General features: G+C 48.4%; 1 protein-coding gene across 1 annotated transcript; it reads right to left on the bottom strand.

Annotated features, from left to right (window-relative positions):
- Positions 1-368: 368 nt before the first annotated feature.
- On the bottom strand, positions 369-2,906 carry SLITRK2 (SLIT and NTRK like family member 2; the record flags this gene model as incomplete). The annotated part of the gene is made up of 1 exon (XM_084258602.1): positions 369-2,906. One exon carries the CDS (start codon positions 2,904-2,906, stop codon positions 369-371), a length of 2,538 nt encoding a protein of 845 aa, XP_084114728.1.
- Between the last annotated feature and the right edge of the window lie 24,684 nt (positions 2,907-27,590).

Below are 27,590 nucleotides of genomic sequence, written 5' to 3'. Positions count from 1 at the left end.
TATAATCTCCTCTTTCCATTCCCACACTGGAAAAATAAAAGAAGAGAGAGAAACAAAACCATGAACAAAAACAATATATGAAAACAAAAAAGCATTGTAGAAACATTCACGTTCCAGGATGACTCCTAAGAAGAGAAGGAACGAGAGGTGGGGTGGGAGAGGGGAGGGCAAGAGAGAAATAATTTAAAGGGCAACTCGAGAAAGCAGTATCATTGCTTCACCCCGTCCCCCAAACCTCGTCAAAGTCGCCCCCACCCGACACTGGGAAAGGAAGAAGGCAAATCAAACCAAAGGCAAACCAGTGCTTCCAACAGTTCGGAGCCAGGAGCAGCATCCTTGGATGCCAGGGGGTTGCGAGCGATTTCCCTTCACAGCTGACTGATTGCAGTTTGTTTTTCCAGAACTTCGAGGTAGTCTGGTTCTGATTGCGGCTTAGCTTGCAGTAAAGGGTGGTCGGGCTTGGACTGCCCCACAAAGCATTTCCTGGGAGTTCCATATAAAACGGTTTTATTGATTCTGTCTTGGTTTTGGCGTCGAGATTCATAAGAAGGGGCAAACTGCCTTTTGGGTAAGGTACAAAAGTTGTAGTGGACCAGTCCCGCACTGGGCAGCTCCTTGACGCGCTCGGCAATATTCTGGTACAGCAGCTCGGGCTCTCGGGGTGTGGCCTGCTTTTCTAGCAGCTCGGTGGCACTGATGGTGTAAGCCAGGGGGGCCGGCTCTTCCTTTTTCTCCTCCAGGTTGCCGTAGCTGAATTCTGGCAGGTTCCGGTAATAGGCTACTGGGTCTCCTTCCTTCTGCATGTAGATGGGGTTCTGGCACATCTGGCCCACGGGAGGCGGGATATAGTTATAGACGTGACCGTCCGTTTTGTCCTGAGCGTCCGTGTTGTAAGACCCATACTGTAACTGGAAGGAGCTGACGTCTAAGTTGGTGGCACTCCGGGGAACGCTCGGCACCCCCTTTCGGCGTTTCAGGACGAAGACAAACAAACCAGCCCCAAAACAGACTGATAAGATAAAGACCACAAGCAATCCTAAGATTAAGACAGAAAGGGGAACTTCCGTGTGTAGTTCGGGGTAGGAACTGGGGGACACGCTCAGCGCCCCTGGGGTGTCAGTGTTGTGATTCACGGACAAAAGGGTTCCGTCTGACAGGTTTGGGCTGTCTGGACAGATAGCCTCCCTCCCCAGAAACTTCAGGATCTCCCCTGCGTGCTTCGCTGGAGACTCACAGGTCACCTCGTTGATGATGACGGGGGAATTGGCATGCTCTGTCCAGTCCTTGAGCCCCATGATGTCACAGGTGCAGTCCCAAGGGTTCTCCTGCAGGTCGATCTGGATAAAAGCCGGCAGCTGATCCAGAACCCCTTTCACGGGCAGGTGAGAAAAGTGGTTGTTTCTCAGGTTCAGCCTGGTGAGGGCCGTGCCCCCAAAGATGTTATCAGGTAGGGAGCGAAGCAGGTTGTTATTCAGAAACAGTAGCTGCAGGTTAATCAAAGCATCAAAGGTCAGCGGCTTAATTTCCTTAATGACATTATACTCTAAGTAGAGATACTGCAGGCTCTGCAGCCCCTCGAACATAGAAGGGTACAGCACTTCAAGGTAGTTGCCATTCAGGTAAAGTCTGCGTAAACTGGTCAGGTTTGTGAAGGCACCTTCCTGGATGACGGCGATCCTGTTATTTCCTAAATGCAACAGATCCAAAGAACTGTATTCTAAGAGGTCGTTCTTATAGACAGTTTGGAGATAGTTCCCTGTCAGGTAGAGTTTCTTTGGACTCGTGGGTCTGGGCTGCAGGTCGGAGATATTCGTGAACTTCCTCTCCTGGCAGTTGACGTTGAGGCCGTTGTCAGAGCTCTGAGAGGTGCAGACGCAGCTGCTGGGGCAGGTGAGGGGCACCGGGGACTTGGTCTGGTACACCATGATCGGGCCGAAGCTCTGCCTGTCCTTCGACACGGTGACCCGGGGCGTGGGGCGGTTTCTCATTTTGGGGGGCCGGCTGGCTTTGGGTGCCCTGGTGGGGTTGAGGGCAGGGTTCACGGTGGGTGACAGCCTTTGGACGTGTGTGTCTGCGTGACCGCCCCTCTGACTGGAGTCGCCGGCCGTTTTCCTGGGACAGAGGTCCTGCCTGGTGAGCTGGGTCACGTCTTTCCCGTGCAGGCGGAAGGGCGTCTCGCAGACGATCTCGCCCACGAACACCGTGATGGTGTCCAGCCAGGCCTTGAGAGGAAGCAGGTCGCAAGTGCAGTTCCAGGGGTTTTCCTCCAGCTGAATCTCCATGATCCCCCCGATGTGCTCCAGGACACCCGCGAAAGGCATGACTTTGAGCCGGTTCCCCCGCAGGTCTAAGTGGGTCAGCAGGACGAAGCGGAACACATTGCTGGGCAGCGACAGCAGGAGGTTGTCATTGAGGATGAGCACTTTGAGCTTGTTGAGTTTGCTGAAGGCCCCTGCCTCGATGGCACTGATGTAGTTGTAGTCAGCCTGGAGGTACTCCAGGCTCTCCAGGCCCAGGAACGTGTCCTCCCGCAGCACCTCGAGCTTGTTGTTGTTGAGGTGCAGCCTCTTGAGGGTTTTCAGGCCGCTGAAGGCCCCGGGCCGGATCTCCTGCAGCCCGTTGTTGCCGAGGTGGAGAGTCACCGCGTTGGAGTAATTGACAAACTCGTTGGGGTACAGTCTGCTCAGGAGGTTGCCATTGAGGAAGAGCTGATAGATTCGGTACTGGGGGGGCTGGAGCAGGCTGACAGTTGTAAATCCTTTGTTTTCGCAGTTGATGTTCAGTACGTTCTCCTTCTCTTCGCACAGGCAGCGGAGCTTGCAAATGTCTTTGGCAGTTTTGCGAGTCTCGGTCTGTAGGATCCCGGCCACGGTTAACACACTGAGGAGCCAAACGCTGCTCAGCATCTTTAGGCACCGTCGGTGTCAGCTCAGGTACCTGCAGGCAAACCTGGGGGAGGCGGTGGGACGGAGCAGGGCGCAGGGGAGGAAGAAACAAGGAAGGCCGATTAAAATGGCCCGGCCGGGGGGCGGCCGGGGGAGCAGGCCCCCCGGCGGAATGAAAGCACTGCGTCTGGAGAAACGGTTTCTTCTCCCCTCCCTTCCCCCCGCCCCCCGCGCCCACCCACCCCCGCGTCCCCGCACGCACAAGCCGGCACCTGATTTCCCGGCGGGTCGCCGCCAGCCGCGGAGTCATTAGCAAGCGAGTTGTCCTACTAAATCCAGCCCGGGTCCTCCTCCCCTGGGGCAGCTCGCAGAGCTCGCGGGCGGCTCGCCCGTCTGGGGCTCGAAGCAGAAATTGCTTTACTTTTTTTTTTAACTGCGCAAAGAGGGGGTGGGAAAATCAGGGGCCGCGCGGTGGGGGCGGGGGGAGGGCGGAAGAGCGGGGGCCGCGCGGGCGGGGGTTACTCACGCGTCAGGAGGAGACGGGCCCCCTCTCCGCGGCGCTCCGCCGGCACTTGGGCATCTTCGGGAAGAGAGGGAGAGCGAGGTAAAAGGAGGTGCCGCCCGCGGTGGGGGTGGGGGTGCCCCGCTTTCTGTCGGTGGATGAATTGGGGGTGGGAGGGGGTGCGCAAAAAGGAGAACTCGGGCGGGCGGCAGGAGAGGCGGAGGAGGGTGTCGGCGGCGGGCGGCCGAGCCCACCGGGACCCGGGGGCGCGATGGCGCAGGGAGGCCGGGGAGCCGGGGAGCCGGGGAGCCCGCCGGCTGAGCCCGGGCGCGCGCTTCCAATCGGGTGGCAGCGGCAGCAGTGCGCCCAGCAGTTTGAATTTGAGAGGCTTCGCAGGCTCCCCGGGACGGGGCTGGGGTGACGTCACGGGGGAGGGGGCAGGCCGGGGCTGGAGGGCGCGCGGGGGGCGGGGGTGGAGGAGGGAGGGGCAGATGCCGCCCGCCCCGCGAGTGGCTTTGCAAAGCTCAGATCCCGGCTGCGGCAGTGGATGCTCCACTGCTCCCCCTCTAACCCCGCGGGCGGCGCGCTGCTGGCGAATTTCGGGGAGAGGGGTTCTCCAAGAGGCCCCGGCACCCGGCTGGAGAGGCCGGGACTTCTCTGGCCCCTCCCTCCTAGCTCTTCCTGGGGCGGGGGTCGCATTCCATAATCTCAAACTGGGATCCAGATCTTCCCAGTAAGGGGGTGGGGTGTGTGTGGTGTGTGTGTGTGTGTGTGTGTGTGGCGGGGGGGGGGGTGGGAGGGGGCGAGAAAGGGAGGCTCCTCTTTGCCACAGGACTGGAGCAGCCTGCCAGTCTCCGGAGCTCAGCTGCTCTCCTTGCGCAGAGTGGGGTGCGCGCATCCCATCCCTGTGTCTGTGTAGGAGGTCCAGGACTTCTCCCCGGGGATCTAGGCTTTCCATCCAGCGCTTCCCTCCAGTGCCAAGAGAAGTACTTTCTGGGTCTAACTCACCAGACACTTGCCTGGATTCTGAGAGCCAGCCCCACCTTAGCTGACAGAGGCAGATAAACAACAAAACCCTTCCCCCTGAGGCTTCAATTTAGCCAGATTGTGAGAATTAAACGTGTTCTCTCCCCCAAGGAACAAGAGTGGGCTTGAGAGAGGTACTGCGGGAGCCTCAGCAGGGAGCAGGAGCCTGCAAGGGCATCAGCGCCCCAGGGCCCCAGGCTGCAGGGGCAACTTAGGAAGAAGGCTGGCTCCTGACACCCAGAGCTACGCAGGAGCCCTGGCCTGACACCCAGGAGACCTGGGCTCAGCTCTAGCACTGCTGTTCCATGAATGTTACTTGTTTCTGCATCTCCCCTGCCCCACTGGGGATATGGGGTGACTCTACAGGCCCTCACAGTTCCCCATGCAATCGGGGTCACCGGATTATTAAGGGCCAAGTGTTGGGTTGGGCCTTCATTCCTTCGTTTCTCCTCCAATTATCTTAAGGTTCCCAGCGCAGGAGACTGCCAGTGTGGGTCCCCTTGCAAGATGTGAATGTCTACTGCTGCCCAGAAGGGCCAGGGGGCGCCTCTGGTGGGATGGGGGAGATGAGGCAGGGAATGAGGGGGCATAAAAGAGCGTGGGAAAGAAATTGACCAAAGAGACTGCCTGTCCTGCAATCCACCTGGGCTTGCTTCTTCTGCCCCAGCCAGCTGCAGACAGTCCACACCAGGTAACATGCTGGGCCAGATGCAGCGCAGCGGCAATGACAGGAGCAAATCCAGCTGCGGACTGCATAGCCCCTGCTCTCTTCCCTCTGCTTCTGTGTTAAGCTCAGGTGCTAAGATTGTTTCCTCAGAACAAGCTCTTTCCTGTCCAAGAAGTGCTTGGGATGGCTCATCGACTTAGGTACTAAGGCAACCTGTGGCTCTGGAAGTCTCCAGAATTTTTCTGGGACTTTCTCCTTTGCCCCCTCTTATTCTTAGGAAAGAGCCTTGGGCCAGACACCATGAGCTCCTCCCCATCCTGTAATTGTTGCTTGCTGTTGGCTAGAGCCTTGCCTTCTTAGGGCTCAAATTTGCCTCCTCTTTGCCAATGGGTGAGGTGCAGAGGATCTGTCCCCAGAGGGGGAGGGGCAGCCTTGTGATGACCTCCTGTTCTCCTGCGGTTCCAGCATTAGATGCAAGCAGAGGGACGCTGCAGGCTCCAAAGCTCCCTTTCATAGCAAAGGGACCTTTGTTTCCACATATTTTCGAACATTAAATATACATGGTTCCTAGAGAGAGATGGTTTCTCCCGTCATCTGTTTAAGCAGCCTACTTGGATTAGTTACTAATTCATGGACGTGGAAGCCAAAGTGAGAGCTGGACAAGACCTGTGAAGTCAGATGCGCCGTATAGATGAGGACACTGTTCAACCAGGGGAAGTGCTGACTTGCTTAAGTTCAAGAATGTGTAAAATTAGAAACAGAACCAGGGATGCTGTGCCCCCTTCCAGCAGCTTCCCAAAGAGCTTGCTGCTGCTGCGCGTGAAAGAGGTTCCTGTCTGCCTCGACTTCAACAGTGGGGCTAGTGTTTCACCTAAATGTGTTCTTTTTGAAAAATTGGATGTGAAAGTAAAATATCAAGTGTTGGTTCCAGTTCTCACATGTAGCCAGGTCTCTGGAGACACGGATGACACTGTGAGTGCATCTTAAGGACAGAGACTAGTTTGCTGGGAATGTCGGAAAGGGGGGAGGGGCGGCGCGGCGGGGGGCGCTGGGGCCTTGGAAATTCTGGACCCTCGCACCGCGGAGGAACAGCGGCGCTCGGCTGGCCGGGGGCGGGGAAGACCCCGGGGACCCTAAACGGTGGGGCGGGTCTGGCTTCCCGGGTAGCTTCCCACCCCGGCGGGCAGACCCTCAGGCCCCTCCTCTGCTCCCGCCAGCCGCGGAGCCTCCGCGGCCTCGCTCCCCAGCAGAGTTGCTGGGAGCAAATGAGCCCCACACCCGATAAAGCACTTTCAGTAAGTTTCCTGGGGCCGGCGCCTGGGGAAGAGCCGCCGCAGCACCCCGCTTCGGGAGAGCGGAGGAGAGGTGCTGGGGGAGCTGTGAGCACGAGGGAGGCAGAGGCGGGCGCTAAAATCAGAAAAACGCTCCCGCTCCTCGCTGGGCCAAGGGAGGCTGCACCGGGGACTGCAGTGGCCTCAGTCTCCCTCCCAGGGCGCCGAGCAGAGCGGGCTCGGGTCGCCCGGGCTGCCCCTCGCGCGGTGAGTGCGGGCGGGCGCGCAGCCCCCCTCCACCCGGGTCCCCGGTCCGGCCACGAGGGGGTTAAGAGGAATCCGGCAGCAGGGTGGGGGGTGCCCCACAAATGGCCCGCGGGCGCTTCCTCCCCCAACCCCCCATCGCCGGCGGAGGCCGTGCCCGCGGGGCTCTGGGAGGACGCGGGGGGCTCGGCGGGTCCCGGGTCGCCGGAATCCCCCCAGCTAGACGCGCGGGGCCCGGCGCCGCGACGGCCGGTCGCGCAGCCCTCGCCGGGGACCTGGGCCCAGCGGGCCGCCCACGGCGGCCGGGACCTCAGGGCTGCGCGACGCCCGGGGCCCGACCACGCCCGCGCGGACGGTCCCGGGCGAGGGCGCCCCGGCGGGGGAGGGAGCGCGGAGGGCGCCGGAGCGGCCCACGCCCGGGCCCGGGGCTGGGGGAGGCGGTCGGGGCGCCGGGGCCGGGGACCGCCAGTTCGCGGCGCCCCGGCGCGCGGGAGCGCACGGAACTTACCCGGCCGGCGCGCCGCCCGATCGTCCCCCGCAGGCGCCCGCAGCCGCCGCGACGCGGAGAGGCGCGGGAGCCGGCACAGCCTGGCAGCGGCGCGGCCGGGCAGCGAGGGCTCGGCGGCAGCGCGGGCGGCGCCCCCGGGGCAGGCAGATCCCCACTGGAGCGGCTCGCCGGCGGGCAGCGCTTCTGGCAGGAAGGAGGGAGGGAGCCGGGGGGAGGCGGGGGGAAGAGCGGGAGGAGGCGGGAGGAGGAGGAGGAGGGAGGGCCGGCGGCCCCTCTCCCGCACTTATCAATCACCCCGCAGATCAAATGTCCCCGCGCTGCCCCCGCGCGGGGGAGGGACCGGCCCACAAAGGAGCCGCCGCTCCCTGTCCGTGCCCAGCGCCTCCGAGCGCCGCGCACGCCTCCCGGCCCCTCGCGCCTGGAACGCTGCCCAGCGCTGGCCGCGTCCGCCCGCAGCTCGGACTCGGAGGAGGGAAAGGAGGCCGGCTCCGGTCGGTAGCACCGTCTAGGGGAGAGCGAGGCCCCTGGGTGCAAACCGCCGACGCGCGGGAGCCGGACCTGCCCCCCGCGCGGGACCCCGCCCGGGACGCGGCCTCCCCGAACTCGTGAGCGCCCCGTCCTGGGACCCGGCGGTCAGATGTTTAAGGACGTCCCTCGAGGAGGCTAAACCGGGAACTTCCAGCTCCCCTAGAGCTGAGCTGCACTTGTGCAAAAGCGTTAGCCAAAGCGAGCCCTCAGCCGACGGGCAGCCCCTGTTTAACAGGACGCCGTTTCTGCTTCACGACGCGGCCGCCATCCCCGGGCACGTCCTTTTCCCCGGGTCATCTTCCCGCCTCGCCGCTCTCGCCCCTCCGATGCGCCGTCCAGGGGGTCGTGCTGCGGTTCAGGCTGCTGCTGGGCGCCAGTCAGTGTCACTCAAGAGGCAGGTGCTCGGCAGATGGCAGCCCGGCCAGCCCGCGCTCCCAGGGCCTCGCGGCCCCTCCCAGGGTACTAGGCACAAAGTTGCACTTTCGGGAATTCATGCCAGCGGTGCGGAGTTTACACGATGCCACCGAGACGCTGGCTCCGCGCTCCGGGAGCACCGTGGCCTGGATGAAAGCCGCCCCCCGCCCCCCGCCCCCCTCCCAGCAGAGTCCGTCACAGCCCAGACCCTTCCGGAGACCACCTAGCTCCCGAGCAGACACCAGAAAGGGAGGCGGGAGACGCCCGGGAAGTCAGAGCCCACACCAGCTCTCCTGCTAAGGAATCTGCGCTGGGATTAGTCGTTTTCAAGGTTATTTCCTTCACATTCCCACCAGGTTCTCAGGGCACTGACTTCTGCCTCCTGCCCGCCCTTCCTCCTGGGAATCTGCTGCCTCTCCCTTTGCTCCTTGGCCTTGCTTTTCCCACTGCTTTCCTGAGGAGACCACAGCGGGCCTTTTTAAAAGGAAACACTGCTGGTCTTATTCTATGAACGTACACGCTTTACTTCGGTAATAGCTCAGAGGATCATCTCATAATTGTGTTTCTGAGGTTTAGAGGATCCTGGCTATTCCTTTTACTTCATGCCACACAGAGCCTTTTTGCGATTTGCCTGCCATTCACTCAAGCAATTTCAGAGGGACGCAGCTCCCGTGTACACTTCCCTATTCACAAACACGGCCCTTCTTTATTGGTGTCCTCGCTGGTGTAAAACCCGCAAAGCGCTGTTTGCTGCAGACTCGCCCGCCGGCCGGGGCACTTTATGTTCTTACTAACCGCGGACAGTTAATGCTGTTTCCTCATTTCTCTGACCTCTTTTCATGTACTTATTTAATGGGTGCTATAAACAACCACAAAACACAGCGCTAAGAGGCCATTCAGAGGGAGAAATAATGATGCGGTTTGCTCAGAAAGTGGCCAGTCTGTAGCCAAAGGGAAGACCCTAAAGGCCGTAACTTCTCCACAGATTAGATGACGAACAGCCTCAGGTACAAAAACCAGCCTTTATTTAATTCCAGGAGAAACGTGTAAAATATAACATGTGTCCATTTTAATTAGCTCGGTCAGCAAGCCTGACATGTTTGCCAGCCCTCAGAAAAGCATTTACCAGCCCGCCTTTCCACACAGGACCACACGGAGAGCACTTTTCCTTTTGTCAGCATAAAATTTTCAAGTAGGTGGGTAACTATTTCGAAGAGTGCCTTGCATGCACACACACACACACACACACACACAATGATGAGCAATACAACATTTTCTGTCAGGTTATTGCACAGATAATTATAGCACAGGAGGATTTGAAGTGTGTGAAAATTTCAGATTTGTTTGAAAGTGGCTTTATTCTGACTTTTCTAAAACTTTCTGTGCTACGGGAAATGTTCCTAGTATGATAGACCACTAAAGACATGCATTGGAATGCACTTTTGCTAATTACTAAAAATGGCATTATTAATTCTTTGGTGCAGTGGCTTTGTAACTGTATCTCCATCTTGGTGTGCTGTTGATTAGTTCATATTACTAAAGGAATGAGACATCTGTAATTGCAGTGTGTTTGGGGAGATAGAGAAATACAATTAAACTTTGCTTGCCTTTTTATAATCTCATTCTAAGATCGGGAGAAAAATCACAAATGTCATCTAGGATGAATAAACACCCACAATACTACATAGTTTGCCTGAGAATGCTATGTCTTCACACTTATCCAGAGCTGGGAAGCTTATGAAAAATACGCTGCACGCAGACTCAATAATTCTAAGGCAGATGTGAGGTGTTGGCAGTGAATCCAGTGCTCTTTGAATCAAAGGTTTCAAATAACACTTCAGAAGAGACAGATTGGTGAATGAAGAGTCGTAACACAAGAGGACATGCCGCTAATATCAGTAATTATAGTTTAAAGACTATTGCAGACTGTGCTGCTGTGATGCTACCGAAAGCGTGGATGTTTTAAGATTCAATTCAATTATTTTGATTATTTTGGCAGGCATGTTGGTTTGATTGGAATAGTATTGGGCCAGGATTCAGAGTCATTTGTCTCTAAACACCTATCTAAACCTTTGGACAGCAAGGACCCTGACTCCAATCCCACCTGGGTTTCTTACCAGAGAGGGTGCTTCACGCCTCTCACTTCCCCTGGGTAGATCCTGCCCATTGGCATCCATAAGGATGGGATGATGCAAATGCCCTTGAAAATTGTGAGGTCGTACAGGCAGGTGAGGACAATGAGGGATGCACTTTATAGAATTAGCGCATCACACAAAACTTAATGATTGTACTGAGAGAGCAACATTTAGGCTGGATAATGGAATCAGGATTAGAAAGTCATTGATGATTCTAATTGGAGCTACATGATGTCAAACTTTCAGATGAAAACTTTAACAAATTTCACCTTTTCCCTTTACTTCCCCAAATAATTGGGATATACGTATATATCAAGGTCTCGTGACCCCAGTGGAGCTTTTGACATGTTGGACCAGATCGTTATTTGTTGTGGGAGGCTGTTTCATGCAATGTGGATGTTTTAACAGCATCCCTTGCCTCCACCACCATCCTGTGCACGGATGTTATAGGTACACCTTACCTGCAGTGCCTGTACGCATGTAAACACCTTACGTTCATTTAACACATCAAAGGAATAGAATGTACATTGTGACTCAGCAACAGAACAGGCGCAAGGCGGCAGTCTACCTGAACACCTGCCCAGGCTGTTCTGGGTGAGGAAATGTGCTTGCCATCATGTCCCAGGATGGTCATGGATGACGACAAGAGTTTCTGGGCAAGAGTCCCCTTGTCACACCCACGGACCCCAAAAGTCTATTAAAAATGGCTACTCGTGGTCTACTGTACTGATTTCACGAGTGACTAGCAGGTTGTATCTCACAGTCTAAAAAAACATTGATATACTGGATGGTGCAGGGGAGGTAGGAAAATGAGACAGAACAGAGAAAGGGGGGCAGAAAGGAAAAAGGGGAAGAGTAGAAATAGTGGAAAAAGAAATGCACATGGTGCAAAGTTGTAGGAAAAAGTGTGGCTTCCACCAATTGCGGCAAGAGTCGCTTAGCAATGGCTAAATCGCTCAGCTCCCTCAGGGTTCTAGAGCTCCCTCCTTGTGGATCTTGTTGAGTGATTCATCAGTAGGAACCTTATTTAAGCTTACTGGTCTTGGGAGTAAGATATACGTGGCTAAAGCCACAGAGTCTGCAGATAAGGCTTAGGACAGCATTGGCAGATATTTCATTTACCTGACACATCCCATCCTCTTAATCTCATTGCAGCTGGAAGTTATATTTTGGTATGGAGTTACAACGCATTAGGTGTTCAGGAAGGAGCCAAATTTATTGGGCTTGACAGTGCACATTATTGGAACAGTATAATGCAGTTGAGCCTCTGTACTAAGGTCTGTTGGTTTTATTTATGTATTTATGTTGGGCTAGTATAAATATATGGTAAAGTATGTGCTGTGGTAGAGAGTTTAATGCTGACTCTGCTGGAACATTCCAAAATGCCTGCTCATAAGACACCCAGTTCTAAAGACTTACAGCCAGAGGAGCAGCCACTAGGGATTTGCATTAAGTGTTTCTGATTGCTAAGGAAAGTCATCACTTGTGAAGAGGACTAGGCACCAGTCCTACTAATATTCAAAAATAACAAGGATGACATCCTCCAGATCTACCCCAAAGTTCTGATTTGTACAAACTGAAGGGATTAGAGATGGTGGGCTTGGAGAAGAGGTGAGTAAGATCTAAAATGTAGATAAAATCATTTCTAAGTAATGGCTGGATGCAGAAAATCATCAGAGGAGAACGGAGTTTATTTTTGACCTTGAAACTTGATGACCATTCAGAGGTGATAGTAGGTTATTTTTCATCCTATTTTTCATCTTCCAGGAAGTTTCCTAGGTGACATTACAGTGAGTACCTGGTAAACACTGTACCGTTTGTCTGATTATTGTAGGTGCGGTCACACCTCAGTCAAATGGCATGGCCCCAGGTTTGCCATGCCTCAAACAACCTTTGCATCTTTCCTGGACACATTCAAAAGCAAAAACAGAGCTTCAAAATTCATGACATTTTGTGGGCCTCCTTGGTGGTTCAGGGGTTAAGTCTCAAAGCTATCAAGTCATTGCTAGTCACCATGGCATGAGTTCGATCCCCAGCCAGGGAGTTGACCCACATGGCGCAGCAGACCTCTCCTGTCTTCCCCACAGCTCCCCTCCGCAGTGCATTTCAGTAGATCTGCCTGTTCTGCTCCCAACTGTGTCTCTAGTGAATCCTCTCATCCCCTGCTCTCCCACGTACCTCTGGCCTGCACCCCAGGTCTTTATGCATAAATAAATAAAATAAATCTTTAAAAACAAAACAAAACAAAATTCATGACAATTTTAAGAACCTAACTATCTCTGATGTTCTCTCAGAAAAATAGCGGAAAGTTCATTGGGGTTGGGGTGGGGAGTCATGTGACATTTCTTGGAAGCATCATTGTGGCTCAAGCCCAGGAAATAATGATAGAACATGCCCCACCCAGGGCATCACTCCAGCATCTCAAGTACTGTGGAGGGGTCACTGTCACTTTATTAATGCTTTGAAAGTAGGCAAAAGCCAGCTCATTTTTTGCCACACATCATTGCTTCAGAATAATGAATTCAATATGCTGATCTCTTAGCACTATATATATAGAACAACTTGGTCCAGGTCAGGAAATGGCACTATTTGAACTAGACAACTTATTCTCAATAATGCAAATATATTGAATTGTTTTATCTTAGTGCATTTTTCAATAAAAATACTAATATGTAAGAAGACATTGTTGCTAAATGACAAATGGTAGGATTCTTTGCAGCAAGGAAGGGGAATTGTCAAATTAATGAATCGATGTTCTGCTTACAATTTTTGTAAAATGTAATCACTCAACCTAAGATAACTCCCATCATTTGAGTACAAATAAATAGTACACAACAGTTATGGAAAAGCTGTAAAGTTTCCGTTGCTTGGAATTTCAAATATATGAGTTACTTAAGGGTCCGAACAGATCTGCTATGATTTACATTGGAAGCATTGGGGTATATTGGGCAGCCATGACATTGTTAGTGGGTTACCCCTACCATGGCTGTTAGCCAAACTCAATCTTGAGCTGTTGTGTTGACATGGATCCCAGGCCACCTGGCTTCATCAAATTGTATTTCTCCGCTGATATTTAAGTGGTTTGTCTAAAACAGTTCTAGAGTGCTCATGAACCCTAAAACCGATATGCAGTTAAATTATCCAGATTCTTGTTTCATTTTCACTATGAATAAGAAATAGCACCTTACGTAACTAAAAAACTACTCTGATGTATGGCTATAACAAATACTCCTTTGTAGAAGGATCTCAAAATATAAAGGAGTAGGGTGAGTGATCTACAATTAAACTCTGCAGATCTGCGAAGTGGCTTTCATGAATGTTCAATTGTTATCTTTCATCGAAATACCAAAGTCATTAGTCATCTTTAAGAATTTTCTACTTGCAAAATGTCAGCGAGTATTTTGGGTAGAGCTGTTGACTAACAGCACTTGCTGGCCGAGGGGTCTGTGCATTGTGTATCTGCCTGCCTCCCTGCTCGCCCTCCGCTTTTTTCTTTTCCTCCTTCCTCCCTCTTTTTTTTTTTCCTTTCTTTTAAAGGTGATCTGGGAATTCCTACCTCCAGAGTCACATGTCTTGTCAAAGAAAAGTATGAATAACACACTCAACAGTCTATGCTCTGAGAAAATAATTACTTGAAATGGGCGAAAACCACACTGACATTTCTGCAAGAAATATGCCTTTGTGAGAGTTATTTTTCCTGAAATTTCTAAGATAGAGCTGGAAGAGAAGTTCGATTTATTGCAACTACCATGTGGCTTATGTGGCCCTCCAGCCTCCCCATCCTTGGGCCCTTGGGTAAACAGGCAGATTTCAGGGCCCTGCCCTAGACTCACGCCTGGAATTTTCGGGAGGCTGTGTCTGGGAATGGTCTTTCAATAGAACTCCAGGGCGGTGCACGCAGTCTGCTGAGCCAATTCTTCTCTAGCGTCTTCATTGTCTAGGTGGAGAAGCTCTTTCTGGGCTGAGAGAGGGGAGGTGACTTATTCGAAGTCATACAGGCAGAGCCGAGTGTATGACTCAGCATTTTCAGCCCTCGTGAATGCATCTGCTTGGTTCTTTGACGTTCTGATACTTCAGTGCTAGAATTGCTTTGCTCATTGACAAGCAACATGAAAATCTAAGGGCGTAGCTTACAGCCCATGTGACAGTGTGGCATTAGTTTCCCAGAGAAATCAGGTGGCACTCTGAGAGGTGGACAGAGACATTTAATCATCACACTGGGGGGCTCCGAGGGATCGCTCCAAAAAGTCTGAGCCCCGATGAGCACACATGGCAGGGTTTTACACAGGTTGTATGAGGAAGCTTGTCAGCCCATCCATCATAGCATCGGCATTCCTTGTTGTTTGGGAAGCGGGTCAAGGTAGCCGTGGCTACTGCTGTGGACAAGCAGTACACCCAGCAACTTCTCCGCTCCAGCAAGCAGCAGAATCTAAGCAGCAGACTCCCCCAAACAGCAGACTTAGCAACTTCCTGCTTCAACAGCAAGCCCATAAAATTATAATAAAGTAAAAAGCAAAATCAACAAGAAACTATAATCCAGAGACACACGGGGTTGGGGGGGGGGGTTTGATGAGGAGGGAGTAGGGTCAAAACAAGGGGGGTGGAAATTGTATGGGGACTATAACCAAGATGAAAATGCATACATTGTGCAAAAACGAAAAATGATGTCAGAATGTATAAAATTAAAAAATAATATATTTTAAAAATATATGAAATTTGAAAAAAGTGGCTTGCTGGTTAACCACTTGAAACGCTGAACTTTTTTTCCTCTTTTGATGAAAAGGTTTATTGGTATTTATTTGTGCTTTGGGTGAGAAACTATATGGATAAGAACGTTTGAAAAATACTATTTATTTAAAAATGAGCACAGTCCTGAGTATTGAGTTTGAAAAAATTTAGTGTATTATTGGCACGTAGATGTTGAAATATAAAATTTAATGGAATCTGAAGTAGCTTACTTTTCACATCATCATTGAGTAGGTCTACTGAATAATTTTGCAGGGAGACTGAGTCCGTAATAGATTTTTTTTTTCCAGTTTGCTTTCTTCTTCATTTCAAAGATTTGAGTAAAGTTATACAAACCCTTCAGAAACGGCTTCCTGCATGTGAGGACGCTATCTTGAAGCTCTCTTGACCTATAAGTGTCAACTTCAAGAAAATTTCTGCTAGAAACTTTTGAAGATAAAATAGAACATCTAATTAACATTTAGAAGAGGAAGATATATATCCATTTCAAGTAGCCTGACCTGGATTTCAGCAGCAAGATCTCTTCTTGACACATTTGTAACTCATTTTAATTGCAAATAGGTACTGTGTGTACACACCCAAAGCAGAATGGGACTTAACCTCTCAGAGTTACAAAGGTGAATTAACTTAGAATTAAGCAATACATTTTCTGTGAAGAGACATGTCATTTGGCATAATCTAATGGTGAACCAAGTGCATGTGATTGACAAACACAGGTTATCCAGGGGAAATAGGTGATTTCATTGGTGTGAAGAGTAGGTAGTAGATCTTGCGGGGACTTTGGTAACATACATCTGGTGCAAGAGAATGGGCACGTCACTCGAATGCTCAGGGTCTCACTGTCCTCTTTGGTAAACTCCAGGTCATCGTGATGACTTTGTGAGGGTTGTTGTGAGAGACACAGAAGGCAGATATGAAATGGCTTCTGCTGGGCCTACCATTATTTAGTAGGTGAGAGGGAATCATGATTTCTTTCCAGTGTTCTTTTTTTTTTTTTTTTTTTAAACATTTATTTATTTATTTATTTATACAAGCCCTGGGTACAGTCAGAAGCGCGGGAGGGCGAGAGAATTCACCAGAGCCAGAGCCAGAGCGGGGAGCAGAGCAGGCAGAAGGACTGAAGGACACTGCTGAGGGGAGCAGCGGGCGGCAGGAGAGGTCTGCGCGCCATGTGGGACCCTCCTCCAGTGGCCGGGGAGCAGCCGGGATCGAACCGATGCTGCAGAGGCTGCGGGGCAGCTTCGCAACCCAGCGCTCAACCGCTGCGCCACCGGGGAGGCCCTCTTTCCAGTGTTCTTAATGGAGTGTTCCTCTCTCTCTCTCTCTCTCTCTCTCTCTCTCTCTCTCTCTCTCTCTCACACACACACACACAACACACAACACACACACACTTCAAAAGAGAGGTGACCTTGCTAATGACGTTCAGTGAAGAATCTGAACAGAGTTTGCTCTGTATCTTTTCTGCACTTTCTTTCAGGGCCACCTGCGCTCTGCTGGGATGGGATGGCTAAATTGAATTCAGAAGTCTTGAATGGGAAATTCAGCTGACCACACACCTGACCAAAGGATTGAATTCAAGTTTAACTACGTGAAACCGACATTTTGACCTGCTTCTATATGATTCCTTCATGTTCTTCTCAATTGGCTGTGAACATACAGTGGATTTAGAGGAGTGGGCAGCTGTCACTCCCAAATCTCTAACAATTACAGATAATCAATTGCAGCCACAGTTATAGCAACTTTGGCTGCACCCTCTTTCCTTCTATACTGATTTGATCTATTTAAAACACAAAATGTCTGCAACCTAGTGAACTCCTCTGGGACATTGCTGTGTACTCAAATTCTTTATCGATTCATTGGGAGGAAAAAATGGCCATTATGTTGTTTATATAAGTGAGGAGCATGATCTGGCTCATAGTTTGTCAAAATTGAAATTATTCTTTACAACTTCAATGGGAAATGCTACTGTAGGCTTCCACAAGGTCAGTTCTGCTTACTCATACGTTGTAGGCGTTCTTCTTAAACTTGGAATGTTGGTGTAACAAAAGCAACTGAATTTCGAGGTGTTATGAGGTAATGATCTTTATTAAAGTGAGACCTAGTGTAGCTTTACCTGGTTTGTGATAATGTGTGTGTGTGTGTGTATGAATTTTTCATTTCTATTTTGTGACATGAATATTGTCACTGCCAGAGCAAAAATGAGTGGGTCAAGGGAAAATATTAGCAGTAGGGTTCTTGCTTCTGAGTGGGCTAAACATTGTCTACTTCTTTTCAGAATTAAAAGAATGAAAGATTGTAAAAGGCGAAAGAGAGAGAGAGAATAACATAGCAAACACTTTTGTTCCCAATGCCTATATTGACAATGTCAAAAGGAACTAAAGTAAACACACACAGTACTATGAACATAAAAGCAAACATGTATAACAACGTTGACATTGTATAATCTTCACAGTGTGACATCTAGAATTGACAGCTTAAAATAATGAGCAAGTTTCATGGAGACAGTATTGCTTAAATATTGGAAAGACCTTTCCACCACTGAGACTGTCCACAACAGTCCTCCTGGGGCCCGGGGTATGAGTCAATGGAAAGTGGAAGGTTCAGTCTCTAATTGTCAGGAAGAGGAGTGGATGATTGCCTCCAAAAGTCTTATGCAGTGATCAAATCTTAGTTCATTTTGAGATGTTTCTTATAGACAGCTGCATTTTGCTATTTGTAAAAATTTGTTATTTGAATTTGAACATTAATAGTGTTTTTTGTCTTTTGCAAGATACTGTTTTCAAATATTTTATAGGGAAATTGGTTACATGGAGTATACACAGCTGAATATATGAACACAATATATGAATTCCTAGCTGAATATATGAACACAGATAGAATAACTTAAAAAAGTAAAATACATACAAACATAGGCACATAAACGAATCGATAAAATATGCATGTCACAGTTCCGGGGCAGCCAGCTTTTTCTCCCACCCTCCTTCCATTCCTTCAGCCTCTCCCAAAGGCAAATGCATTGGTGTATGCGTTTCTAGACTTTCACGTATACATTTATCTATGAGCATACAGGCTTGTTTTGTGAGAAAATGCTCTATGTGCTTCTCATTCAATTTAACTTTAACGTTTCTTTTTAGATCTTTTTATGTCGGTGCATAGACATCTAATTTATTCAGCTTAGCTGCTATATAGTAGTCATCTTAAAAATAGATAAAAAATAGATCAATTTTCCGGCAGATAAATGTTTAAGTTGCTTCCAGTTTTTCACCAATACAAACAAGGCACAGCCTTGTAATGAACACCTTTTCTTGCTAGTTTGTCCCCAGTATTCTGCGAAGGTGTTCCCTGATCCTTCTATATTGGAAACTACAATGTATAACATCCCATGACATTTAATGCGATTTGTAGCAATGTATTTAGTTATTTGAGTCATTATTTAGTTTTTTGGTAATGGCGATCTTCCCCAGTGGGTTGCAAGGTGTGTGCAGGAACTGTGTTTACTATTGTTCACCAACGTGTGTGTGTGCTTGTCACTGGCCTATAGCTCCTATTCAATAAATATTTGTCGAAAAATGAAAGAAATGAAAATAAGAATGAACGGCCCTTTCCTTAAGGTGGATTCTCTGCCAGGAATCTCCTCAGCCCTTCACACAAATAGACTTCTGGCAAGCCTACTCCACGGGTTAGCTAAAAATACCCGGACTTGTCTGGCTTTCCCTAGTAAATGTGGCTTAGATTTAAGCTCCGATTTCTACTATGTATGCTATAATCGGCCGGCAAACCAGACCCCATATGGACGTGTCACTTCTCTGAATCCTAGAGTCACTGGCGATAGAAGTGACTGTCATTCTTTGTGAATATAAAGTTATCCTTGAAAGTTTTTAGACACAAAAGCGACTGCAGCAGATACTGCTAGTAGCCTTTCAGTGTCTGCTCTCCATTGCTTGCTTAGTTAAAGAAGCCCAATTTGTATTCCAGCACATTGCTTCCAGGAGCAGAGTCCACCATCACCCAACTGCATTGCAGCTAAGCATGACCTTGAGACTAGTTCAGGCCCAGGAGAGTGGAAGCGTCGTTTGGGTGTTCTGGGAAGTCCTGTGAAAAGGAACCCCTTACTCTGCCTGACTTTTGACCCTGTTCCTACTGTCATCTTGCACCAGAAAGGCAAAGGTTAGTGGAACAGATCTCTCTAGGTGTTTAGGTCCCTAAGAACCACGTGAAATCATCATACCAGTCTTCACTTACTTACCTGTGGGCCTTTTCTTTTTAAATGTAAGGATGAAGCTTCTATATTTGGGTGATATAAATCCAAATAGACAGACATACTTAGTTACAGCAATGCCATGCTAAAAATTTTGCCATTTAAGAATAAATACCCGTATACCCTGGCACAAGAACCACTTCATAAGTGGCTGAACCTGAGCAACTCACTGTTAGGGCTTAAGTTTTATTTCTGTAAAACAACAAGACAAGATTTTTGTCGGCTGGAGAATTCAGTGACCATATCTAAATACAATCATTTTGGATTGTTGAGCTAGCCATTATTAAGAAATGAAACCTGTCTTTACAGTTTGGCAAAAGCTCATTAATTGGATTTTTTTGATCATTTGAATGCAGGCTAGGATGAAGTTTATCTTTGTACTATCTAAAAAAAATCCCTCAACAAATCTGCAGGGTAATTGTTGGCTTACTTAGAAACCAACTGCTTCTAATTGAGAGTTGGCAGCTTCTTATTTGCATAGAAGCAGTTAATGTACTAATTTTATTTTATTTTTTTTTTTTTATAGAGGCATGTTTTTATTTATTTATTTATTTGCTTGCTTGTTTTGTTTTATACATGCACTGGGTACAGTCAGAAGCGCGGGAGAGCGAGAGAATTCACCAGAGCCAGAGCGGGGAGCAGAACAGGCAGAAGGACCGAAGTACACTGCTGAGGGGAGCAGCGGGCGGCAGGAGAGGTCTGCGCGCCATGTGGGACCCTCCTCCGGTGGCCGGGGAGCAGCCGGGGATCGAACCGGCGCCGCCGAGGCCGCGGGCAGCTTCGCAACCCAGCGCTCAACCGCTGCGCCACCGGGGAGGCCCTAATGTACTAATTTTAAATGATTTCTTTAAAAATCCATTTACTAAAATAGTCTGGCAAGACCTTCTTAGTGTAAATCATATTGCATTGGGGTGGTCCAAGATGGAACCTTAATATTTCTGATTCCTTGATCGCCAGCAGCAAGGGCAACACAGCTTTTCAAAAATTGCAGGAAATTTGCTTCCTGGGCCTGGAAGAATGGAAATGGGAATGTTCTTTGGGAGTAGGTAGTCTTTGTCTTTGTTCTGGAAGGGATTAATTGTGAGCTTTATTGACATGCATAAGTAAGCTGGGTACTCTTTGTCCTCTGACACTGGAAGTAATCTAAGTGTAAATAAGTCAGAGTGGAATGCTGACTTAGTCTATATATAAAAGTTTACTTTTTGTTGGGTTGGAAAGCCAAGTTGGCTTGGTTGGAAAGCCAAGCCTTCGGGACACCCAGAGATCTCCCGTTTCCTCTGGCATGCCCTGGGGTGACAGCCTTGGAACTGGAGAAAGAGATGATGAGAAAAGAAGCTCTGGGGGCTGGTCTGCAGGAGACCCTCCATGTTGAGGTTTTTTCCGAGGATTTGGAAGGCTAGGATGTCTGATATTAAGCTAAATTTTCCTTTTCTGCATTGTAACATTCTTAAGAATTAGTTAAGTTTCCAGCACAATATGTTAACCTCCTTTCAAATTTGTGTTAGCACCACCTTGGGAGGGGGGAGGAAGAAGCTTTGCTTCTATATTTGCACAGAGGTTTTTGAGGACTGGAGTGGCTTGGCTTAATGGTAAGTAGATGGACTGAAGAGAGCAGTGATCCAGAGAAACTGGAGGCAGCAATTTGGAGCCAAATGTCAAACAGAATAAGCAGGAGAGAGAGATTTACTCTCACCAGGAACCATTTGGAATATACAGGAATACTGTGTATTATGCATGGTCATCTAGAGTGAAGTCTCCTTAGTTTCTTTAGATATTCAAGAAAGGTCTTTCCTAGAGGACTAGAAAACTTGGGGCACGAGGGTTCTTTAGTAATTGAGTGTCTATTCTAGTCCTCATGTAAGACGCTTGATACATAGGATCTCATTTATTGTTCAAGACAGTTGAAGGAGGGCCTCCCCTGGTGGTGCAGCGGTTGAGCGCTGGGCTGCGAAGCTACCCACAGCCTCTGCAGTGCCCGTTCGATCCCCCGGCTGCGGCAAGGGTCCCACATGGCGCAGCAGACCTCTCCTGCCACGCCCGCTGCTCCACTCAGCAGTGTATTTCGTCAGTCTGCCTGTTCTGTTCCCGCTCTGTCTCTGGTGAGTCCTCTCATCCTCCCGCGCTTCTGACTGTACCCAGTACTTGTATAAATAAATAAATTAATTAAAAAAAAAAAAACAGTTGAAGGGCAACATCATCTTCGTTTTATCAAATGGAGATTTGTCTTATTGTATGTTCTTGTAATAAAAGAATGTTTCTTTACCTTTTTTGAACCCACTAGCTCATACTGGTCTTCCTGGTCCTCAATATGAATTGCTGATGTTTTGGTTGTGGGATGACAATACAACTTGCATGAATTTCTGATCAACAGGATTCATTTCCAGAAAGAACATGGCAATATTTCTGTAATTCCAGAGATCTTTGAAAAGAATAATATGCAATGGAAGAATCTTTACAGCTTGTAATGAAACCAAACTTTCACTTTTTTATAATTGTATAGTTTGTCTTCAATCATGGTGTAAAATAATAATGAGAATATGTATTTAACATTTAGTATTAAGTGACTGAAAGTTATTGGTATTTACTAATGAGATTCATGATTCAAACTTTATTGCTACATTCTAGAATGAGTAGACTGAGTGTTTGTTGCTAATACGGTATACTGTATGCAGAAATACTAACAAAGATGCCGCACAAATAAAAGCCTACATTAGTAATGGATAATAAAGTCAGAGAAATTCTTAATGGTGAGCAATATTACAGTTGCTGAATCTGCTGGTTTTCCTAAATTTATCTATTTTTTTATTGCTTTACTGTGGAGGGCTTAGCACTTACTTCTTCTCTTTTTTCCCTTCACCAACTAGATAGTTAAAGATTATAGGCAGAAATGCACTCAACTGTGAGTGGAAAGACCTGGCAATAAAAGTTGATTGGCCTTTCCTAAACTTAAGAGAAATATTTATAACGATTCGAAAAACAGAGTTGGCTGATTACAAAAGAAGACCAGAGTGTAGGTTTAAGCAAGTACCTCACGGGACCTTTTTGTCACTTTGTCATATGCACAGACTCAAACAAGTGACTTGGTAAGATTTGAAGAAGGGCTGGCTATAGCATGGTTATTGGTGTCCTGCCCCCAGTACCTTCTAAGCTCCTGCTGGGTGACCTCTCAGGAAGCCCCTGCAATGTCAGCAGCACTTTTGCCTGCCCAGTGGATGAGGTTGGGCTGCTTGCAGTCAAGATCACTCCTGGGCTGCACAGAGCTTCAGCTTCAAGTGCAGTCCTAGAGAGTGTTGGCAGACAACTGAGGCACAGATTGGTGAAGGATCTTCTATAAGGCCACACAGCTCACTAAGCAGTAGACTTGGGAGTCAGGCCCAGATGGCCTAACTCTAGACTGTACTGTCCAGTCTGGTGGACCTTTGTGGCTATTTTTTCAAAGATCTATTTATCTATGCATACAAGAACTGGGGTACAGGCCAGAGTTGTGGGGGGGGGAGGTGAGAGGATTCACCAGAGACATAGTGGGGAACAGAACAGGTGGACTGACTGAAATACACTGCAGAGGGGAGCAGCAGGGAGGCAGGAGAGGTCTGCTGCGCCATGTGGGTCACCTCCCTGGCCGGGGATCAAACTCATGCTGCAGTGGCTGCGGCCAGCTTCATAGGTTGTGTCTTAACCCATTATGCCACCAGGGAGGCTCCTTTGTGGCTATTTTAAGTTGAATGCATGCAAATTAAATAGAATTATAACTTAGTTCCTCCATTGCACAAACTACATTTAAAATGTTCAATAGCCACATGGAGCTGTGGCTGCCACCGTGGACAGCACAGATATAGAGAATAATTCTCTGGCTGCCAATAAGTGTCGGCCCGCCATTCCCTGTCACATGATCCTCTACATAGCATGATAGTTTGCTTCCTCACGGGCAACAGATTATCTGGTGCTGCTTCTCCTGGCTCTGAACTCTAGTCCCAGTGAGAAAGGGCACATCTGACTAGGCCAGGCCCATGCAGGGAAATCTTCCTCTTCATTAACTTAATAGGGAGCTTGATAACATCTGCCCATTCCATTCTTACCTTGCCTGGAACACACTTGCACACTCACGTGAGTGAAGTCCCATCATTTTTACAAGTCCTAGCCATGTTCGAGGGGACAGGGTTATTTAGGGTCTATATACCAATGGGGTGTTTATGAATTTTGCCTGTCACACTCTTTATGTTTTAAGAAATGAATGGGGTTTGGAGCGTGGAAGTTTCAAGGTGGGGCTGTTATGGTTTCAAAAGAGTGCTTATTTATTTTTATTTAGTCTTCTGGTTCAACCACCTTGTCTACTTGAAAGGGATATTTACATGCTTTAAAAACCCATTATGCTTAAAATAAACTGATGACTGGCATATATTTTTAATTACAAAAGTTACACATGCTTATTGTTAAAAAAAAAAAAAGTAACATGTAGCTACTCATGTGATTCAGCTCAAAGGTCTGAGATTCCCTAGCTTGTCCTGACTAAGACTCAACACTAAGAACCACAATTCAAAATTTAATAGGTCATTCTGTATCAAAGGGAAATGCCTAGAATTTTCAAAGTAAAACAATATACTCTCTGGGTTCCTATATGGCCCAGAGAGTACTGACTTTTTTTTTTCTTTTGTGGGTTTTGATTTCTGTCCCCCAGAAATTGGTTTTATTTTATGTACTGACATCTTAAGTTTCTCAATAAAGAAAATAAATCACCATAAAAAGTTGAAATAATACAGAAGTTCATGGGGGTCTCCCTGGTGGCGCAAAGGGTTAAGTGTCACCACTGTGAAGCTATCAGCAGCCACTGCAGCATGAGTTCGATCCCTGGCCAGGGAGCTGACCACATGGCACAACAGACCTCTCCTGCCTTGCCCGCTGCTCCCCTCAGCAGTGTATTTCAGTCAGTCTGCCTGTTCTGTTCCCCACTCTGTCTCAGGTGAATCCTCTCACCTCCACCCCCACCCCCCGCACACACCTCTGGCCTACACCTCAGTTCTTGTATACATAAATAAATAAATGTTTAAAAAAATTAAAATAATACAGAAGTTCATTGATGATATAGTAAAACATAAAATGTACCCACTCCCCACCAACCAACCCTCCTTTGTCACTCCACTGAGATACGCTTACAGATTCTTTATTAAGCATCTACAAGTGCACATATTGCCTCTATTTATTTTTATATTTTACACTTATCTTCTGCAAAGCTCCTCTACATGTGCATATGCAGATACATATATGCATATTCATATATATGCACAGATACATATATTTGCATATATATACAATCATGAATGTAAAGATTGAAGAAGGTAGTTGGAAAGGAAAGGCTATTATAAAGAAGGTAGAACTCCTTATCTTATCCCTGTAATAAATTGTTGTTTGGTCTAACCCTGGTTTTAGCCTCCTTAGAACTAGGGAGAACCCATCTTTAAACTCACCTGAATCTTTAATCTTTGTTTTATGTCAAGAGCTATTTTCAGACCATAATCACAGCTCTGGAGCTTTAAAGCATCGAGGCAATTCGATATCAAAAGGATTTGACTTTGTTCTTTCTAGGGAGACAGACAAAAAAAAATGCCTGCTTGAAATAATCAAATGGCAGCCGAGTTGGCTTTCTAATCCCTGCTTTCTCCCTGGATTAGGGAGGATGAAGAAGAAATTGTTCAAGGAGAAGAGAAATATAACCTCTCTCTGAAGTCTTCTGTCCGCTGCCTTTTCTGCACCCTTGACCTGTTGCTGAGACTCAGCCCTTTCTCTAGTTCTAGCCCCATCCTGTTCCAGAGGTGGGGAGACTGTGACAAGCCCCGGACCAGATGTTTTACTGTAACAGCGTTTCTGGTGATACTGATCTAATAATTGATTTCTAACTATTGACTTCTTGCCTTGTTCTTTATCATGAAGGTGCCTCTTTGAGACATTTCTGTGAGGGAAAAGGGGTGCTATTAACCAACCTGGGACAGCAGGTGTAAATCTGGGCTGTTCCATGCCAACTGGACATAGGATTGTTGTATTTGTAGCAAGTAGTACTCGCTATCAACGAGTGATAACAACCAGACTGTGCTGTGATTGAGAACTTCACGGGCACTGTTCCAGGCACCGTGCATACAGTGTCTGGTTTAGTCCCCACAGCCAAGTATCCTATCAGAGAGGCAGCGCTATCATTCACAGCTTGCAGGTTAGGACCCCAGGGCAGAGAAAGGTGCACACACCAAGTTCCCAGGAGCAGAGATGAATTGCTGGGACATGGTGCAGGTGAGTGGGAGCAGCTGTTAGTTTGCAAACAAGGAGGCCTGAGTTTCAATGAGGGTGTGGTGAGGGAGATCAGGGCAACAGGCCATGTGGCAACACTTGCGCAGCGATGTTAGGGGCTAGAAGGGTTTCTTAAGGCGGCCCGGAGAGTGTGGGCTGATGGGTTATCTTGCGGTCATGCTGGTGATTTCTTTGTGCCACCACATCAACGTGCAGGTGGGAGCCAACCACCCCCTCGGATGCCCAGATGTCTCTCGTGTATGATGTGCCAGGCCCGCAGCACAGTAGTGGTGTCTCACTTCTCTTCTGTACCAACCGCACCCTTCCTTAGGAGCAAGTGAGGCTCAGTGAATTATGGCCGTGTATGTGGCCAGAATTCCAGAAGCACTTATTCTTACAATCCCTCAATGGAGCCCTCAGTGCTCCACAATTTTGTGTTGCTCCCTTGGCATTTCCTCTGTAAGGCTCATCTCCTCAGGCAGGGGCCAAAGTATTGTGGCATCTTTTTAAATGACCATCGCAGTGCCAAGCACAGAGAGACATGCAACATGATTTCTTCTGGGGGGTGGAGATACTTGTTTTCTTTCAAGGCATGGCCTATTGTGGCCTTACGTTATTTTGTGGCACTGAAAGTTTTTTGGGGCCTCCCCTGGTGGCACAGGCGGTTGAGGACAGCGCTGTGAAGCTGTCTGCAGCCTCTGCAGCGCCGGTTTGATCCCGGCCGGCCGGCGAGGGTCCCACATGGCGCGCAGACCTCTCCTGCCGCCCGCTGCTCCCCTCAGCAGTGGATTTCGTCAGTCTGCCTGTTCTGTTCCCCGCTCTGGCTCTGGTGAATCCTCTCACCCTCCCACGAATCTGGCCTGTACCCCGGTTCTTGTGTAAATAAATAAATACATAAAAATCTTAAAAAAAAGGAAAGTTTTTTGCTCATTACTGAGTTCTGTTAACATTAAGTAGAATTTTTGGAAAATATATATGAAATATAAAACTAGAATACTTAATATTCATACTTGTTATACTTTAATCACTTGCCTAGGAGTGCAGAAAGGAAATGGCATTTGTGTCTTGCACAGCTTGTATTTCTAAACCTTTCCATTAGTATTCACATTACAGATAAGAGAATGAAAATAAAAAATTATCTGGAAATTGAAATGTTGCTGCATTAAATTTGAGGTTTGCATTTTCTAGAATATATTATTTTATGACTTCAGTGCTTATAATCTTGTTATCACCATATGGCCAATACATAATATATAAGTTATGTACGTGTAAAGATTTAGTTTGGGGGTCAGAGTAGAATAACAAATGCAGAAAAATAAACACAACTTCTGTAAGATTATTCCTTCTTCCCACTGAGGGGGTCCCGGAGTGGTCTGCATGGTTACCGTAGGCTGACTGTTGCCCTCCACCTGTGCCTCGAGCCACCAAACGCATGTTTAAGCTGAAAAATTCTTGGAGAACTTGGTTTTCCCAGCTTTTGGCAAAACTCTCCCTGTGGCCATGTGTCTGGCTTGCGGGCTAGCGCTGGTCTTAGATGCATGGATAGAAGCACAGTGCACGTATCCTCCTCTGGATCACAGTGCATCTAGGGTATGAGGCCACTGGAGGATGCCACACGTTCACAGTAAGAAAAACAGCGACAGAATATCAGTTGCCCATGCCAAACCCACCACTTAGCAAGGGGAATCCTTGGCTTAGAAAGTTCAATCAAGGCCTCCCTGATGGCACAAGGGGCTAAGTCTCAGCACTATCAAGCTATCGCCAGCCACTGCAACATGAGTTCGATCCCCGGCCAGGGAGCTGACCCACAGGGCGCAGCAGACCTCTCCTGTCTCCCCCGCTGCTCCCCTCAGCAGTGGATTTCAGTAGATCTGCCTGTTCTGTTCCCCACTCTGTCTCTGGGGAATCCTCTCACTCCCTGCCTCTCTGGCCTACACCCCAGCTCTTGTATGCATAAATAAAATCTTAAAGAAAGAAAGTTCAATCATAACTCATCCCTCAAGTATGGCAAGGACACTGCAATCATGCAGAGGTTGAACAAAACCTGGGTCATGGTAACAAGGAAGAAAAGACAAGTTAGGCTTTTAGAGAGGAAGCCAATGGCATTTGCGTC

The sequence above is a fragment of the Talpa europaea genome (genome assembly GCF_964194135.1).
Source record: "Talpa europaea genome assembly, chromosome: X".
Lineage (NCBI taxonomy): Eukaryota > Metazoa > Chordata > Mammalia > Eulipotyphla > Talpidae > Talpa > Talpa europaea.
The sequence above is the reverse complement of the archived record's forward strand: the minus strand, read 5'-3'. Positions and strand labels throughout refer to the sequence as shown.